The 20246-nt window shown below is 47.7% G+C and overlaps 1 protein-coding gene across 1 annotated transcript in view; it reads left to right on the top strand.

The window, feature by feature from the left end:
• The first annotated feature begins 43 nt into the window (after positions 1-43).
• Positions 44-20246, top strand: part of LOC126474709 (uncharacterized) — a 31087-nt gene continuing 10884 nt past the window's right edge. The window contains exons 1-2 of the mRNA XM_050102186.1: positions 44-211; positions 5651-6437. Of these exons, the coding sequence (XP_049958143.1) occupies positions 44-211; positions 5651-6437 (955 nt within the window). The remainder of the gene's footprint in view (positions 212-5650; positions 6438-20246) is intronic.

The raw sequence follows: 20246 nt of genomic DNA, 5'->3' as shown, positions 1-20246 counted from the left end.
GCAGCCGGTTTGCGAATCTGACGAGAGAATTCCGGAATCTCCCATGCTTGTTTTGGATTCTGTTCCCACTGTGTCTCCTGCTTTGCCTGATGACGTCAAACATGCTGCCACGCCGTCGGCGCAAGAGCCCCAACATTCGGTCGAGGTGGTGTTGACATCTCCCCCGACACAGGCATCACAACATGTTGACGACACTTCGGTGCAGACAGCTGTTTGTCGGAAAATCGCTTCTAGAACTGCGCGCTCCGCTTCAGCGGATTCCAAACCTATCTCTCCACCTCCTACACTTCCAATACCTACACCTTCTGATGCCGGTGCCGATGTTCCTGATGCAGTTTTCCCCTTGCTGGCTCCTTCTTCTGATTCCTCTCGCCCTGCTAATCCTTCGGATGCCTTGGTTGACGTGCCTGATCTCGAACCCCCCACTCCACCTGCTCTTGAATCTGGTGTGCATCAGATACGCCGTCGGGTGAAAGTGCCCCCCAATCTTCACGCGGTGCGGAAAAAACACAAGCATGCAAAGGATGACTCTGATTCCGTTGGTTCCGGGCAATCACCCTCTGCCATGTCTGATGTTGATGATCTGGATGTAGTTGCTTCTAATGTGGTGTAATTAGGGTTCATTTTCCCTTTTTTTGTTGATGTTGCAGGCGTACACGTTTATTACCTTAAATATAAATAGCATTCAATCTGCTCTGAAGTTAGCGTCTCTGCATCAGTTCATTTATGACTCTGCAGCTGATGTTGTTTTCCTGCAGGAAGTCTCCATTGCACACCTGTTTGTTCCTGGCTTTCGCACTATTATAAATTTTGCGCCTGAGTTTTCCACAGGTACTGCCTTGCTAATTCGTGACGGTATCCCCGTTACCGAAATTGAGCTCTTAGACTCGGGAAGGGGTATTGGTTGTCGGTTATTTGACACAACATTGGTTAATATTTACGCCCCCTCTGGTTCCAGCAAACGGCAGGAAAGGTCTAGTTTTTATAAAGAGGATCTGATTTATCTTTTACGCAAAAATCCTGCGACTTTGATATTGGGGGGTGATTTTAATTGTGTATTACAAGCTAAGGACCAATCCCCTCATTTTATTTATTGTTTCGAGCTACATTCTCTTGTACGTCAACTACGACTACGCGATGCGTGGGAGGTTAAACACCCCACTTTAGTTAAATTTACATTTTTTACTGCCACCTCAAGTAGTCGCCTTGACCGATTGTATATTTCTGACCCCCTTAGAGTTTCTGTTTTAAATGTAGATGTTATTCCAGCCAGTTTTACGGATCATTGTGCCCTTGCGGTTATAATTAATTTGGAGCGTCAGCCTCTTAAACTTTATCGGCCGCTGTGGAAATTAAATGTCTCCTTGCTCGATGATCCTGACATCGAATCTCTAATACAGACGGCGTGGGACATGTGTTTACGTTCTCTGCGATACTATCCGTCTAAGCTTCACTGGTGGATCCACTGTGCGAAGCCAAAACTACGTCGCACTTTAATGTCCTACAGTTATAATAGAGCGCGAGATCTGAAACTGACTTTTGAGTATTATTATTCGGTGCTTCGCGAACTTTATGATACTTCTCGAATGACATGTGCCCACCTTTCTGAGATTCGGAAAATTAAAGCCAAGCTCCTTAGTATTAAACGGCTTCAGATGGAAGGATTGAAGATTAAATCTAAACCGCCGTCCACCTTAGCACATGAAATGACTTCCATGTGCCATCTGTTTCGTGACCACAAGAACCGTCGACGTGTATTGATTGACGGCCTTATGGCAGCTGACGGTCGCCAGCTTACCATACAGAATCAAGTAACCCATGAACTTACCTGCTACTATGAGACCTTATATGCTGTGGCTGATTCTGATCCGCTTGATGTTGACGAGATTTTAACTGCTATCCCATCAATTTTAACAGAGGACCATAATATGGAATTTTTAGCTCCTTTTACTGCAGACGAAATTTCAGCTTTCATTGCTTGTTCACCATCTCACAAATGTCCTGGTCCGGATGGCCTTCCTAAGGAGTTTTTTGTTCGCTTTTGGATTATTATAGGGCCTGTTTTTTCGGATATTGTAAATGAAATCTTGAATGGTGGCACAATTCCAGCCGATTTCAAGAGGGGTACGGTTGTCCTGATACCAAAATCTGCTGGTTTGAAGACAGCTAGTGACTTTCGTGCTTTAACCCTTTTCAATTTTGATTATAAGACGGCTGCTAGGGCTGTTAATGCACGTCTATCCCTCTTGCTTGCACCTGGAATAACTCCTTGTCAAAGCTGCTTTCCAGGGCGCTCCATCTTGACGCCTCTGGCGGGGTATCGTGATATTGTGTCGATTGTCGCTGTCACCAATATTTCCTGTGCGCTTTTATTTGTTGATTTTAGTAAGGCTTTTGATCGCGTTTCCCATTCGTTTTTAGAGCTTCTGCTGCGCCGACTCGGTTTTAATGACAAGGCGCTGCTGGTACTTAAGAATATGACGACTGGTATTTCTGCTAAGATTGACATTAATGGCCAGCTAACGAAGGTCATTGATATTAAACGTGGCGTCCCGCAAGGTAGCCCTTTATCCATGACCCTTTATGCTCTCTCCCTTCAACCACTCCTCTCTCGTCTCAACTCGACACTTCGTGGTCTTACGATTTCTGGGGTTACCCCGACAGCAACAGCTTATGCTGATGATTTGGTTGTTTTGCTTCGTTCCGCCGCAGAAGTGCCGCAGTTGAAAATGGAACTAGATAAATTTTCTGCGGCCTCAGGTTCTCGTATCAACCCCCGTAAAAGCAAACTCCTGAATTTGCGGGGCTTTGAACGTGTGTTCCGTGGGTTACGGCTGTTGAACACCATACACATTTGGGTATCTATCTTGAACGGTGTCCTCTTCGTATGGCTGCAAAAAAGTGGCAAGTGGCCATTTCCAAGCTTCAAGGTGTTTTATTAGAACACTCATGGCGTTCGATACCGCTACTGCAAAAAAAGCGTGTATTAGACACTTATGTTTTATGTAAAGTATATTACGTTGCTCAGTTGTTTCCGCTTCCCCGACTGCAGGGTGCAAAAATGGTCCAGCTTCTTAACAGGTATATTTGGCGGGGGCACATTTTTAAATTACGTTGTGATGTTCTTACGAAGCCGCGTCTTGAGGGCGGCTTGTCGTTCACCGATGTCCGTGTCAAGGCTGCTGCCCTTTATGTTAAGCGAACCCTCCATCTTTTATTTTCTGAGTCCCCGACTGTTACTTCGCGATTATTCCATGTCATTCGTCCTGCGAGCTTGTCACCGCCAATTCACGTTGGGCCTCTAAATGCGAAGCTACGGCATGTTCGGGACTTCTATATTGAGATTAGTTATCTAGATCTCCACTTACAACGTCGTCCTGTTTTTACTACGCGAACACTGCTTGAAAAATGGCACTGGTCTTCTTCTTCCAACCCGGTTGTTTTGCAATATCCCCGCTTTAATTGGCGTGACATATGGACGAATATTAGCTTACCCGTTCATTCTGCAACTGTTGCCTCCCTATGGTATAAGGTAGTTAATCAGCTGATTCCTACGAACGAACGACTTCATCGTATAGGTTTATGTGTCTCTCCGCTTTGTCACATGTGTGGCTGTGTTGATACACTCCAACACCGATTTAACTGCACTGACCGTCTTCGCATGTGGTACTGGCTGCGCCAACAATTGGCTTTACTCACCAGGAGCTCGGAATCGGCATTTACAACTGATATTCTCTGCTGGCCGGACACGGTTTTTTATCCCCGGACCAAGAACAACACCATTATGTGGCTTCTTGGCCGTTACATTTTTTCAGTGGTTGATGGTGATGGTATTTCCGATTTTATTTCGTTTACTGGTTACATCCTTCATGAGTACTGGACGCAGAAATCTTTCCAGCATCTTAAGCGAGACTTTGCGAATATGCTTAGTATTGTTTTCGAAAAGCAGGGGGTTGGTTAAGTTTCCATTTCTATTGATCGCTCCTGTGCCAGATTCACTAATGGCACCGGTATAGGGGCATACTGTTCTACCTTCGTGATAGGGAAGACATTCTCGCTAGTTTTTAGTTATTTTGCCTTCCTGTTAAGCTTTTACCTGTTTGGATGGACAACGATTCCTAAGAAGCATGTCCACATATGAGTATTATAGGACTCCGATCCCAGGACAATTACATCGTATTAGTGACACTGTGCTCCAGTGCAGGGAGAAGGAGCCGTCGTGGCCAGGCCTCGGGATTCGACCCCTGCCCACCGCGCTTCCACCGACCTGCCCTGGGTCATTACACAGGAAAAAAAAAAGTTGGTCTAGGGTTATGATTCCTGCTTAGGGGAAAAAAAAAGGGGTATGATTCCTGCTTTGGGTGCAGGAGGTCCCGGGTTCAAATCCCGGACAGGCCCTACTTTTCACCTTCGAAAAAAAAAAAAAAAAAAAAAAAAAAAAAAAAAAAAAAAAAAAACGGTAGCGCGTCTGACTCCAGATCAGAAGGTTGCGTGTTCAAATCACGTCGGGGTCACAATGAAATTTTCGTTTACGAAAGCCATAGGCGAGTATGTCAGTTTAATCAGATACCAAACGATTACGGAGAACGGACGAACAGAACTTGCTTGAAAAAAGTTACTAGTGCAATTTTCGCGTTCTGACATTAAGGTGAAGGCGCCGACTCGCACTTTCTCCAGGCGCGAAGTGTCTAGTATTTTTGATATTTATATCGTTTAACGCTAATATATAACTGAGAGATAATGATTACGCAATATTTTGCTCGATCAGACGGCTTTAGCCAGGCAGAGTATAATATTTTTTCTTAAGTTTAGGGAACAGAAAGATCGTGAAAGGGGGTATAGCTCAACAGTCGCGCTTGAGACACGGAGCTACACGGACGTGCTGAGAGCGCTGTTAACCGGAGAGTTTGCGAGTTGTGATATTTGTGTTGTGTTTACTTTCTGTTATAAGTGCAGTGAAATTTTCCGTTAATTGTTTTGGAGTTTCTAACCGTTTTCTTTGTTATTGTTTAGCGGCCTCGACCGCTTGTTAATTTCTGATATGGCCAGGTTATTTCCCAGGAAAAGTACCCTCCGCTTTGAATTTGAAAAGTCAACCCGTCACGTACAACCGACATCACTGGAAATTCATGACTGGATAGTGGACGTTATTGGTATCAATTCTGATCAGGTGCACACTGCATATTACGACATGGAGCAATATTGTTTTTTTGTCAAATTGCTGAACCCTGTGTTGCTGGATAAGATACTAATGAAGCATGGCGGGCGAGTTGAATTCCGGCATCGGGATAACTCTGTAAGTACCGTCACCGTTACTAATGCCGACGTAGAATATAAAAATGTACGTATTTTTAATTTGCCCCCGGAAGTTGAAAATTGTTATTTAAAAGATGTGTTAAGCAAGTATGGGGATGTCAAACAGATTCGAAATGAACGCTGGTCTAGCCAACATCGCTTGCAGTGTTTCAGTGGTGTTCGGTCAGTAGATATGCATGTGAAAGTCAATATTCCTTCCCATATTATGGTTTGCGATTACAGGGTTCAAGTTACGTACTCTGGTCAAACTTTGACGTGTCACATCTGCAATGAGAGTGGCCACATGCGTCAAGATTGTCCTAAACGGGTTTTCGTCTTAAAAAATTCCTTTCAGCAACGGAAACGGCTAACGCTCGCGGAGATTATTGCCGATAATCAAGCTGCAGAAAGTGCTACAGCCGGGGGTGTAGCTGCGTTGCTTGAACAGGACGTCGTGCTCATTGAGGAATTTCCAACCTTGCCTCGGACAAGTACGGGCGAACCGACACCTGCGACCGGAGACACTGCTACCAACAAACGGCGTAGGACTTGTGACGGTAGTAGTTCTGAGGACGAAGCCCACAGTACACCTGAATCAAAGAGACAGGACTCGCAGGAACGTAGATCTGATACTAAGTTCTTAAAAGGTTCCGTTCTAGTAGACGATATTTCCTCTGGCATGACACATAGTGACTTTTCAGCTGCTGTCGCGGCGTCGCAGGGGACGGATGGTCGGCCCTCCAACCAACCACAGCAACAGGTTCCGGTGGACCGACCGACATGTGAACAGCAGGTCCCTGCAGGGGTTCACCACGGCGTAGACAGTCGTGATAGTAAACAGACCACGCCTCTAGCTGAGGATGCCGAACAGCCAACGGCGGCGGCTCGCAACACGGCAACACAACAGGAATGTTGTCATAACACGGAACGCGAACATAAACAGCAGTCGGTGACGGAAAATGTCAACACACCACTTCATGTGGAGTTTGATAACAAACGTGTTGACAGCGAAAGTACTTCCGCAGCTGGGTTGCCGCCGGAGGACACGCCGCGAGTGATTCCGGCCGTAGTGTCGGGACCGTCGTCGGCCGTTGACATTCCCCACGACCCGCCCACGCCGCCGTCTGCCGAGATGGCTCATAGTGGGCGCCGCAGGAACAGAATCCAACCAAATGTGAACGTTGCCCGAAAGAAAACTAAGAATAAAGATGCCGGGGGCAAACACAACGAGCATGACTTGGCTTTACAACCGGATAAACAAATGGAATGGCATGACGATCCGACCGCTGGCGATGATTAATTCCTCCCCCTTCCTGCATAGGTCTCAGTATGTCACAGGCATATAAAATAACAACGTTAAATATTAACAAGATCCGGTCTGACGTCAAGGTGCGTGCTCTCCAACAATATCTTTACGAGTCGGATACAGACATCGCCCTTTTACAAGAGGTGGCCTTGCAGCAAATAAACCTTACCGGTTTTGTTGCAATAATCAATTCTTCCCCAGAAACGAACGTGGGGACTGCCGTCTTAATTAGGGAAGGTATTCCGTTTGCCCACATTGAAAGATTAGAATCCGGTCGAGGACTGAGTGTCACTATTTTTGGCGTTACTGTTATTAATTTGTACGCGCCTTCCGGGAGTACTCGTAGAACTGACAGAGCCCGCTTTTATAAGGAAGATATCATTTATCTATTGCGGAACAATCCTCCGCAGCTGATCATTGGAGGTGATTTTAATTGTGTATTGTCCAGAAAAGATCAGACACCGAATTTTAATTATTCACCTGATTTAAACCGTCTTGTTTATGATCTTAAACTCAAGGACACCTGGGAAGCTCGGTACCCAACTTTAGTGAGGTACACACACATCGTTGGAAATTCCTGTAGCAGGATCGACAGGATTTACGTGTCTGAAACCTTAGCAACTAACTTATTAAATGTAGAAACTATTCCTACCAGCTTCTCAGACCACAGTGGCGTGGTTGCGTGTATCAACTTACAACAACAACCCACGCGCTGGTTTAAAAATCAGTGGCATCTTAATCTTTCATTATTAACCGACTCAGACCTGGAGGAGGCCGTCAGGCGTGCTTGGGACCAGTGCCTCCGCACTCTTCATGCCTTCCCTAGCATTATAGCATGGTGGACCTATAAAGCGAAGCCCAAACTGCGCAGGGTTCTTATCTCCTTTGGTATTGAACGGGCTACTGGAATTCGCAGGATAATGGAATTTTATTACTCCGTATTAAGAGATTTGTATGACAGAGCGGATGCCACGGCTACTAGAATCGGGGAAATTCAGAGAATCAAAGCTAAATTAATCAGTCTGAAACGGGAGCAGTTAGAAGGACTTAAGGTTCGATCCACAGTAAAATCAGTACGCGCAGACGAAACGGTGGCCTTGTATCACCTTGTCAAGCACGCGAAGAATAGAAGGAGGGCTTTCATTGCTGAACTTAAACTCGAAGATGGCACGACGGTCACAATTCAACGCGATATCGTCAGAGAACTTTACAGCTACTTTGTCAGGACTTATACTTCAAACCCTCCCCATGCAGACAGCGCTTCTCAACTCCTTGAAGTTCTTCCTTCGCGGATAACTGCAGACGAAAGTGAAAGTCTTTCTTCGGGTTTCAGTCACGAAGACGTTTTCGACATCATCTGCAGTTCCCCTACTAACAAGTCCCCTGGGCCTGACGGTCTTCCCATTGAATTTTATAAAAAGTACTGGCGCATAGTCGGAGCGAAGATCACAGACATGGTGAACGAGGTCTTGCAGGGGCAGTCTGTTCCAGGAGAGTTTAAAGAATGTAAAATTGTTCTCCTCCCTAAGCCCAGAGGTGGAAAATCTGTAACAAATCTTCGGCCGATATCACTACTGAATTCCGATTACAAGATTGTAGCTCGTGCAGTTAAGATGAGGCTTCTGCCGCTCACTTCCAACATGCTTTGCAAACAGCAAACATGTGCTTTTCGGCGGACTATACTGCAAACGGTCGCCTTTTATAGGGATATTATTGCGCTCGCTGACGCCAGCAACGTAAAATGTGGTCTGCTCTTTCTCGATTTTTTTAAGGCATTTGATCTTGTCAATCACACGTACCTACTAGAGACACTGCGGCGCTTGGGCTTCTTGCCGTCCGCGATCGCAATAATAAAAAATGTGGCCATCGGAATCACTGCAAAAATTTCAGTAAATTCGCAACTCACGAAACGGCTCCTAATCGACAGAGGTGTCCCTCAGGGCAGCCCCTTGTCGATGTTGCTGTTCGTCATTTCGCTCGAGCCGCTCCTCACGCACCTGCAGACGAAGCTTAGTGGTTTATCGATCTCAGGAGTGAAGTCCGTAACAGGAGCCTATGCGGATCCTGACTTCAGCCACTGCGCCTCGGTACCTCCCTCCAACAGTGCACATGGATCACCAGAATACACTTGGATCCGAGATGAGAAAACCTCTTTTTTTTATTTTCTTCTTGAAAAAATGCTCACGGCGGTCCCTAAAGGAGGGGATTTCGTTAAAAAAAACCAGAAGCACCAAAAAATGATTAAAAGAAAAAAAATAAATAAAAAAATTTGAAACACTTTAAACTCAATTGCAAAAAAAAGTGGCGCAATTGGTTAGCAAAAAAAAAAAAAAAAAAAACTGCAGATCGAGAGGTCCCCGGTTCAATCCCGGGTGCCCCCCTTCATTTTTCAGTATCTAGAAAAAACAAATGACGATTGTCGCGGTGAGTTGCAAATACATGTTTGAGATGCACCCTGCACGCCATACCGAAGGCTTTGGAGCAACATTTCAATGGGGGGGATCGCAGCCCAGGGTCTTGCAGGTCATCGTCCTCTCGCCATGAGGTCGAACTGTACGAAATCCACTTGCTTGGGGGAAGAATCTTGTACACTGAATTTTGTAGAATATGGTGATAGGCAAAAGTTTTCATGTACTGCTGCACGGAGAAACAAAAATCGGAGGAGCTGGGATTGGAACCCAGGACTTTCTGCATGCGAAGCAGACACTCTACCACTTTTTTTTTTATATCTGATTTCAAGTCAGACGCCTTAACCACTTTTTTTTTCTTTTTTTTTCCTGGGTGAAAGCCAGGTATCCTAGCCACTCTTTTTTTTTCGCCTTAACCACTTTTTTCTTCTTTTTTTTGACGCCTTAACCACTTTTTTTCCCTTAACCATTTTTTTTATTTTTTTATAAGTAATAGGCAGAGGGAGGCAAAGTGGGCAGGGGTCAAGAATAATCTGAGGCCTGGCCACAATGTCTCCACCATACCCATCACTGATTTTCGACCTTGTCGCTCCTATGATCCAAAAATACAACTGCCCACTTTAGCAAATTTTTTTTGTTAATTTTTTTAAATTTTTTTTGTTTTTATTTTTTTAAAATTTGTGTTTCCTCTTTTTTTAATGGTTTTTTGTATTATCATGATTAAATGAAAGGAATTCGTTCGTGAAATAAGTAATGGCTCTCCATGTGCATAAAATGAAAAATATAACTCAATCTTCTACTTGTTGTTCCTGCCTTCATTTTTTGTTTAATTTTTTTAAATTTTTCATTTGTTGTCGTTTTTGAGCATTTTGTCATAGTGGAAAATCAACAAAAATGAAAGTATAAGAAATGAAACAGACAATAATTCTGCACATAGTAATATAGTCACTCAATACTGTGTGCTTTAGGTTGATGGTTTTAACCTATCCCCATTCTATCAAATATAATTTGTAGCATATTACCATATTTCTTCTTGTGGTCTGCATACGTACGTATTTTGTGGTATTTGCACTGTAAGTATATCTTGAAATCTGTAACGGTGTCAGTTCCAGCGTCATGAGTTACGTAAGTTACATAATTTCCTAGGAGCCAATAGACGGCATTATTCTTCGTCTCTGGAAAATAACGGTCTTGTGGTCTGTGCAGCACTGACAGCGAGATGTACTGAGGTGAAGACCTTGTAATGAGAGCTAGTTGCACTTTGAGCCAATTCCAGATATGTATATTGCCGCCGCAAGTGAATCGATGGATAATTGTGTCCACTAGTCGACATCGTTGACATAGATTGGTGTCACTGAGGCCAATTTCATATAATCTTTCGTTGGTGCTAATGATATTATTAACGGCTTTGTACCATGCTGTTCTGATGTCAGAAGATAAAACTTTTAAATTGATGTTTTGCCAGATAGCAGTCCAGTGTATGTGAGGAAACTGTCTCTCTACTTTCCTTCACACGTCTCCCAGACCGGCATAATATCTCTTGACGTTAGCTGACGTAGCCGTGGAACTTCGTCCCTCAAGTAGCTAAGCTCAATATAAAAGGCTCGCACGTGCTGGAGACGATTGTTAATTTTTTGCACATCAATAGGAGGCTGCAGGCTGCGAGGTTTTAGAATTTCAAAAAGTCGGCTTGAAATACTTTCCGGTGTTTCTCTAATGAGAGTTAGTTGCCTTTTGACGAAGAGTGCAGAGGCTTTGTTGGTAATATTGATGAGACCTAAACCACCATTTAGGGGATGTAAGGTAGCCACTTTGGCGGTTACTCGAAACAGTTCTCCTTTCCACAGAAAATTTGTGATTCTGGACGTTATGTTCTTGGCTATCATTTTGGGTAGTGGAAAGAGCTGAGCAGTGTGGTATGCTGTAGCTAAGATACACGTGTTGATGTACTTAATCCTCTGAATCTGATTCATATTCCGTGATAAATTTTCCATTATAGCACCCTGCACTTTCCGTGCCGCAGCTTTCCAATTCAACGCAGTCATTTTCATTGGGTTGGTTGGTTGGTTTGGGGGATTAAAGGGACCAGACTGCTACGGTCATCGGTCCCTTTGTCCAAGTACTAAAAAACACCCACAGAGAAAAAAAAACAAAAAAAAACAAACAAAAAAAAACGAGTAACAGAATAGAGCACAGACGACACGGAACAAGAGAAACTGACACAAAGACCAGACAAAACGAACTAAAAGCACACAGACTGTGACAGTGGTTGGCCGACCAGAGAAATAAAAGCCAACCACTTGAAACACATTAAAAAATCAGTTTAAAACCGGAGGCCAAAGGCCAGTATCAACACAAAACAATAAGATAAGCACAGAAATACTCAGATTAAAGAATAAAAACCCCCTGCCCGAATAAAACGTAATACTAAGTCAGCCATAGCCGAGTCATCTGTTAAAAGGGCAGGGAGCGAGTCAGGCAGTGCGAACGACTGCCTGAGCGCAGCTAAAAACGGACACTCCAATAAAACATGAACCACGGATAAAACGGAGCCGCAGCGACATAGAGGCGCGTCCTCACGGCGCAATAAGTGGCCATGCGTAAGCCGAGTGTGCCCAATGCGCAGCCGGCAGAGGACAACAGACTCCTTGCGAGAGACCCGCAAGGAGGAGCGCCACACACCGGTAGCCCCCTTGATGGCCCGAAGTTTGTTGCGTGAAGGCAGGACGCGCCATTGAGTGTCCCAAAGGTCCAGAATTTTGCGGCGTAGGAACGATCGCAAATCTGTCTCCGGGAGGCCAACGTCCAGAGATGGTGCACTAGTCGCCTCTTTCGCCAGCCGGTCAACATTCTCGTTGCCGGGGATCCCAACATGCCCTGGGGTCCACACGAAGACCGCAGAGCGGCCGCAACGCGCAAGAGTATGCAGGGACTCGTGGATAGCCATCACCAGACGGGAACGAGGAAAACACTGGTCGAGTGCTCGTAAACTGCTCAGGGAATCGCTACAGATCACGAAGGACTCACCTGAGCAGGAGCGGATATACTCTAGGGCTCGAAAGATGGCGACTAGCTCAGCAGTGTAAACGCTGCAGCCAGCCGCCAAGGACCGTTGTTCGGAATGATCCCCTAGAGTTAGCGCATACCCGACACGACCAGCAACCATCGAACCGTCGCTGTAAACAATTCCAGAGCCCTGATACGTGGCAAGGATGGAATAAAAGCGGCGGCGGAAGGCCTCTGGAGGGACCGAGTCCTTCGAGCCCTGTGCCAAGTCGAGCCGAAGGCAAGGGCGAGGAACACACCACGGGGGTGTACGGAGAGGCGCCTGGAAAGGAGGCGGAACAGGGAAAAACCCAAGCCGGCAGAGAAGCTCCTTGACGCGTACGGCGATCGGACAACCCGACCGGGGCCGACGGTCCGGCAGATGGACGACCGACTGTGGGAACAGGACACGGTAATTTGGATGCCCGGGCAAACTAAAAACATGGGCAGCATAAGCAGCCAGTAATTGTTGGCGTCGTACCCGCAGTGGAGGTACACCTGCCTCCACTAGTACGCTGTCCACAGGGCTGGTGCGGAAAGCACCAGTGGCAAGGCGTATCCCGCTGTGGAGAATTGGGTCCAGCACCCGTAACGCAGATGGGGGTGCTGAGCCATAAGCCAGGCTCCCATAATCCAAACGGGACTGGATGAACGCCTGGTAGAGCCGCAACAGGGTAGAGCGGTCGGCGCCCCAGCGGGTGTGGCTCAAGCATCTCAGAGCGTTTAGATGCCGCCAACACGTCTGTTTAAGCTGCCAGATATGAGGCAGCCAAGTCAACCGGGCATCGAAAACCACCCCCAAAAAACCTGTGGGTCTCCACCACAGCAAGGAGTTCGTCGGCAAGATAAAGCTGCGGCTCAGGATGGACTGTGCGGCGCCGGCAGAAATGCATAACGCGGGTCTTGGCTGCCGAAAACTGAAACCCATGCGCTACAGCCCAAGACTGCGCCTTACGGATAGCGCCCTGTAGCTGACGTTCAACAGCTGCAATGCCAGGAGAGCTGTAATAAATGCAGAAGTCGTCAGCATACAGGGAAGCGGAGACAGCATTTCCCACGGCCGCAGCAAGCCCGTTAATGGCTATTAAAAACAGACAGACACTTAAAACAGAGCCCTGTTGCACACCGTTCACCTGGACGTGGGAGGAACTATACGAGGCCGCGACTTGCACGCGGAAGGTACGACACGACAGAAAATTGAGGATAAAAATCGGCAGAGGACCCCGAAGACCCCATCTATGAAGCGTAGAAAGAATGTGATGACGCCATGTCCTATCGTACGCCTTCCGCATGTCGAAAAAGACAGCGACCAGGTGCTGACGGCGGGCAAAAGCAGTACGGATGGCCGACTCCAGGCTCACCAGATTGTCGGTGGCGGAGCGGCCTCTACGGAACCCACCCTGAGACGGAGCCAGAAGGCCCCGAGACTCCAGTACCCAATGCAAGCGCTGGCTCACCATCCGTTCAAGCAACTTGCAAAGAACGTTGGTGAGGCTAATGGGACGGTAGCTGTCCACCTCCAGAGGGGTATTTCCAGGTTTCAAAACGGGGATGACAATGCCTTCCCGCCACTGCGACGGAAACTCCCCCTCGACCCAAAGACGGTTGTAAAGATCGAGAAGGCGCCGCTGGCAGTCCACTGAAAGGTGTTTCAGCATCTGACAGTGGATGCCATCAGGCCCAGGAGCGGTATCAGGGCAAGCAGCTAGGGCACTGCGAAATTCCCACTCACTGAATGGAGCATTGTAAGATTCCGGGTGGTTGGTGCGAAACGAAAGGCTCCGACGTTCCAGCCGCTCTTTAATGGAGCGGAAGGCCTGGGGGTAATTCGTAGAAGCGGAACTCATAGCAAAATGCTCTGCTAAGCGATTTGCAATGACGTCGGGGTCAGCACACACGGCTCCATTCAGTGAGAGCGCAGGGACGCTGGCAGGGGTCCGATAGCCGTAGACACGTCGAATCTTGGCCCAGACCTGCGAGGGAGTGACATGGAGGTCAATGGTGGACACATACCGCTCCCAGCACTCCTTCTTGCCTTGGTGGATAAGGAGGCGGGCCCGCGCACGCAGCCGTTTGAAGGCGATAAGGTGCGCTAAGGAGGGATGTCGCTTGTGACGCTGGAGCGCCCGCCGGCGATCTTGAATCGCTTCAGCGATCTCAGGCGACCACCAAGGCACAGCCTTCCGCCGAGGAGACCCAGAAGAACGGGGAATGGCAGATTCGGCGGCAGTAACGATGCCGGTGGTGACCGATTGAACCACCGCATCAATATCATCAGTAGAGAGAGGCTCAAAAGCGGCAGTGGAGGAGAACAAATCCCAGTCAGCCTTATTCATAGCCCATCTGCTAGGGCGCCCAGAAGAGTGGCGCTGTGGTAGTGACAAAAAGATCGGAAAGTGGTCACTACCACACAGGTCGTCATGCACACTCCATTGGACAGACGGTAAGAGGCTATGGCTACAGATTGAAAGGTCAATGGCGGAGTAGGTGCCATGCGCCACACTGAAGTGTGTGAAGGCACCATCATTTAACAGCGAGAGATCGAGCTGCGACAAGAAATGCTCAACGATGGCGCCCCGACCCGTGGCCACTGACCCACCCCACAGAGGGTTATGGGCATTGCCCAATAGCAAGAAAGGTGGCGGCAATTGGGCGACCAGGGCAGCCAGGACAGGCTGCGAGACATCACCATCCGATGGAATGTAAAGACTGCAGACGGTAACAGCCTGTGGCATCCACACGCGGACAGCGACAGCCTCTAAAGGCGTCTGGAGAGGGACAGACTTGCTGTGCAGAGTGTGAAGGACATATATGCAGACGCCACCAGACACCCTTTCATAAGCTGCTCGGTTCTTATAATAACCCCGATAGCCACGGAGGGCGGGGGTTCGCATCGGTGGAAACCAAGTTTCCTGGAGAGCAATGCAGAAGAAAGGGCGAAGGCTGATAAGTTGGCGGAGCTCAGCTAAATGGTGGAAGAAACCGCTGCAGTTCCACTGGAGGATGGTGTTGTCCATGGCTGGGAAAGGCGTGACGGGACTGGGAAGGCAGATTACGCCACTGGGTCACCTGCTGCCGCCAATGGAGCATCCGTGCAAATGCCATCCATTGCATCCGAGGGACCGGCAAGAGCGAGGTCCTCAGCGGACGCCAGAATCTCCACCTCGTCCTCAGAGGCAGAGCTTGTAGGAAGCGGTGGGATCGGTGCCACCGCAATACCGTTGGTCTTGGGGACTTTCTTCTTTTTCTGCTTGTCACGCTGTGCCTTCGGCGGTTCAGGCTGCATGGGCTTCACTGGGTCAGTCTCAGGGACAGACGACGACCGCGAGGCCCGACGACCAGGGACTGGCGGTTGTTTCAACCACTTGCGGGCGTCCGCTTTTCCACTGGTCGGAACTTGCGAAGGGAGGTCCCCAAGGGATCCCTTCCTGGCGAGAGCAGCCGAAGAAGTCTTACGCTTCTCCGGCTGGGAAGGGGGAGCTGATGTCCCCGATGGTTGGGAGGGTGTTGCTCCTGGAGAAGATGGAGCAGGAGCAACAGGGTGTGAAGTGCCCCCCACAAGCAAGGGGGCCGGTGGAGGCTGACCGATCTTAGAGTCGATTCGTGATGACGGGAGAACCGTCGTTGCAGCAGCGGCGTAGGTTGACGGCATTGCCACAGGATGGAGCCTCTCATATTTCCGTCTAGCCTCGGGGTAGGTCAGCCGGTCCAAGGTCTTATATTCCATTATCTTCCGTTCTTTCTGCAATATCCTGCAGTCCGGCGAGCAGGGGGAATGGTGTTCTCCGCAGTTAACACAGATAGGAGGCGGGGCACATGGAGTATCGGGATGCGAAGGACGTCCGCAATCCCGACACGTGATGCTGGAAGTACAGCGAGATGACATGTGCCCGAACTTCCAGCATTTAAAACACCGCATCGGAGGAGGGATATATGGTTTCACATCACAACGGTAAACCATCACCTTAACCTTTTCGGGTAAGACATCACCCTCAAAGGCCAAGATGAAGGCACCGGTGGCGACCTGATTATCCCTCGGACCCCGATGGACGCGCCGGACGAAGTGAACACCTCGTCGTTCGAGGTTGGCGCGTAATTCATCGTCGGACTGCAGAAGAAGATCCCGGTGGAATATAATACCCTGGACCATGTTCAGACTCTTATGCGGCGTGATGCTAACGGAAACATCCCCCAACTTGTCACAATTGAGCAACCTCCGTGACTGGGCAGAGGATGCCGTTTTTATCAACACCGATCCAGACCGCATCTTGGACAAGCCCTCCACCTCACCGAACTTGTCCTCTAAATGCTCTACAAAGAACTGAGGCTTCACGGATAGAAAAGATTCCCCATCAGCTCTGGTACACACAAGATATCTGGGCGAATACGTCTCACTGTCACGCAATGCCTGTCGTTCCTCCCATGGTGTGGCGAGGGAGGGGAACGATTTGGGGTCATAAACGTTACCTTTAAAATGGGCTCTCGAACGCTTAGAGACTGCTGACGGCTGGCCGCCAGCGAGAGATGATGTACCACGCTTCATTGCGGGTCATCCGCCCTGATGCCACCTACTCCGACCAAGGGCCCTCCCCACGGGCGCCACCCAGCCACAGCAAGGGCCACCTGGCAGGATGGCCAGTGCCGGGAGTCCCGATGCCCCAGGGAGATGGGCATCTACTCCTTGGCATATGTGGGGAGTTAACGGCGCAGGCATCAGCAGAGCGATCCCTGTGTTGTCAGGGGGCTACAACCAAGAGGGTACATGGCGGCCCCACCACAACGGACTGGCTACCGTGCTGAATGTTAGGTGACATGTGGTCCATGGGCGTCGCCAGTGCAGAAAATGGCCCTGCACAGTGATTGGCAGAAAGAGCACGCAGGAGCGCATCCATGCCCAAGCGATGGAGAGCGGGCAGGACTGCAATGCAACGACGAATAAGATGGCGAAAGTCCTCAACACAACATGGACACAATGCACCAAGTAAGGCGCCCTTCCCCAATTGGCTCGCTCTTCGGAAAAATTTTGAGATATGGAGGTCAAACCCGACAGGGGACCATCACATAAGGCCGAAACGTTTGAGACTCCTTTTAGTCGCCTCTTACGACAGGCAGGAATACCGCGGGCCTATTCTAACCCCCGAACCCGCAGGGGGATTTTCATTGGGCATGCGGTCAATGTGACACCAAGCGTCGTATGCTGCCTGACCAGCTTTGCCCACTCTACGTTTATGTGCTCAAAACCCCTAAGATGTAAAATTTTGCTTTTCTTTTCATTTGAATTTGCCCCAGACGCACTGCAGTAAGTCTGAATCACTGCAGCTAACGTAGCTACATCGTCATTATTTCTGATTATGACGCCTACATCATCAGCATAAGCTTTTATAGCTGTTTTGCACCCTGACAGTGTTATACCTGTTAATTTATCGTGAATACGTTTAAGAAATGGGTCCAGTGAAATGGCAAATAGTGACATAGAAAGGGGGCTTCCCTGAGGAACACCGCGTCGTATTTGGAATTTTCTCGTAGCCTGACTGTTAACTGCTATGCATGCGTTTATTCCTGTCGCCACGTTTTTTATTACGTTTAAGGCTCGTTCCTGGAAACCGAGCTTTTTTAACGTCTTGAAAAGGTAGATATGATTCACGAGATCGAATGCTTTATGAAAATCCAGGAAAACCAGGGCACATTCGATGTTAGTGACGGAAGTGATTGCAATTATATCCCGAAATTCCGCTAAATTGTGAAACAGAGTTTTACCTGCAATGCAGTGCTGATACGGACTAATCAGTCTACTTGCTAAGGATGAAATTTTCTTGTTGAGAATTCTTGCTATTATTTTATAGTCCGCATTGAGCAACGAAATCGGTCGGAAGTTAGTAAGATCTTTGTGTCCTTTAGTTTTGGGGATAAGGACTATTTTAATTTCTTTAAATTCAGAGGGTCTCATTGCGCCCTGAAGAACTTCATTTACAATCGCTGTAATTGTCCCTCCCACTATCGGCCAATAGTGGACATAAAATTCTGCAGGTAGACCATCAGGACCTGGGGATTTTTTCAGAGGGGAGGTACACAGAGTCACATAAACGTCCTCATTACAGACGTGCGACAGGAAGGTAACGTTGTCATCATCCGTCAGCTGTGGCACAAGAAAGTCGAGGATATCATCAATAGATTCCTCGCAGCTGGAATTTTCGGAATATAAGTTATCGAAGTAGCGATAGATCTCATTCAAAATCTCTTTCTGTGTCCTAAGACTTGTACCATTCGTCGTCCGTAATTCGTCGATAAGCATTGTTCTTCTGTTTTGAGCGTGCTTCAGAAGGTGGTATAGGGAAGTTGTTTCGTCCTCTGAGACAGATTTCGCCTTGGATTTTATTTTAAGTCCTTCCAGTTGATGCCTCTTAATGCTGAGTAATTTAGCCTTAATTTTTTTGATATCTGTCAGGCGAAGATGTGAACCAGATGTTTGACCATATAGCTCTCTGAGTACTGAGTAATAGAACTCTATAGTGTTCTTAAGATCTCTGGCCCTCTGAAAGCTATATTGCATTATCGTCTTTCTAAGTTTCGGCTTTGTCATTTTTGTCCGCCATTCTATGGTAGTCGCGTATCTAGGAAGAGCACGCAGGCATAACGCCCATGCGTCTTTTATCTGATCTTCTAATTCACGGTCTTGTAACAGCGAGACATTTAAATTCCACTGGTTTTTGAAGCGGCGTATTGGCTGCGCTTGTAAATTTATACAGGCCAACACACCGGAATGGTCCGAAAAGTAGACAGGAATCGTTTCTGTTTTCAATAAAGCCGTTTCGAGATTGTCGGTAATGTAGAATCTGTCGATTCTGCTGCATGCATTGGAAGTTGCATAAGTGTACTCGACAACAGCAGGGTGTTTGCATTCCCAAGCATCCTTTAGCTTTAAGCTAGTAACGAGATGTTTTAATTCAGCAGAATAATTAAAATTTGGACTCTGATCTTTCCTGTTGAGGACGCAATTAAAATCACCCCCCATTATAAGGTGACTGGGGTTTTTGCGTAATAAGTATATTACCTCGTCTTTAAAAAATCGTGTTCTGTCAGATCTATGTGAGCTGCCGGAAGGGGCATACAAGTTAATAAGGGACACGTCATAAATCTTGAGCCCTATTCCCCTTCCAGATTCCAGTCGTTCTACTTCCGTTACTGGAATCCCATCCCGGATTAAAAAAGCTGTCCCCACGCTAGTTTCGTGGGAGACATTTAGGTGAGCAACATACCCGGGAATACTTAAATCCGACGTGACAACTTCCTGCAGCAGGGCTATATCAGTTCCCGAGTCATATAAAAATTCTTTTAGCGCTGCTATTTTCAATGCCGACCGTATTTTATTAATATTGACAGTAGCAATAGTATAACACTGGGTCATTGCGTTAGTACTCGTTGGATGTTAGGACAGTGAGTAAATAACATGCGACTAAATTATTACTTAGGAGACACAGAAAATTTAGACAGAACAGAACGTCCCATTGAGAGGTTGCTAATTACAGTATTAGTGCAGTCTAGGTTTGAGATTTCCCTCCTGAATCAGTAGAAGATTGATTATCAGGGAGTTCCTCAGGAGATTCTTTCAATGACCCGTGCCTGACAGTTTCGTAACGCACATTTTGGGGTTTCGTGTCACTTTTCACGCTCTTTAACTTCGCTTGATTACGAGGAGCATTGACATTCGGTTGTGGCTTTAACTTCCTTCGTGGGGCATCCGAAGGCTCTGTGACGGGTTTTGTGGTGGTCGGTTGTGACGCCGATCCCGTCGGGTCGTCCAACTGTACGACACGGCCTGTACTGCTTAGTGCTGTCGTGTGGTCAGTACCCTTCGGGGAAGCACTAGCCGTTACAGAGGGTTGAGCCAGACACACTAATTGTTTCTCGTGACTGTCAGTAGGCTGCTCGTCTTTGCAAACTGTGTCCCCTCCTGATGTTTCGCGGTTATTGCTAGAAACATCCCCGTTTTCGCAGTTTCCCACCAATTGGTTACGTTCTGATTGTTTACAAGCTTCCATTTGCATTTCCTGGAGTTGTGGCATTACTTCCTCCTCGCATTGTTTTTGTTTGCGTGCGGAGTGAGATTTGTCAGACAACTCGTCGTCAGAACAGCTATCAGTTATCTCATGGGGCCGTTTTTTTGTCTCCAATTCGGAGGATGCGGGGGTGTC

This window comes from Schistocerca serialis, chromosome 4 (assembly GCF_023864345.2).
Source record: "Schistocerca serialis cubense isolate TAMUIC-IGC-003099 chromosome 4, iqSchSeri2.2, whole genome shotgun sequence".
NCBI lineage: Eukaryota > Metazoa > Arthropoda > Insecta > Orthoptera > Acrididae > Schistocerca > Schistocerca serialis.
This window is presented reverse-complemented; position numbering and strand designations above follow the sequence as displayed.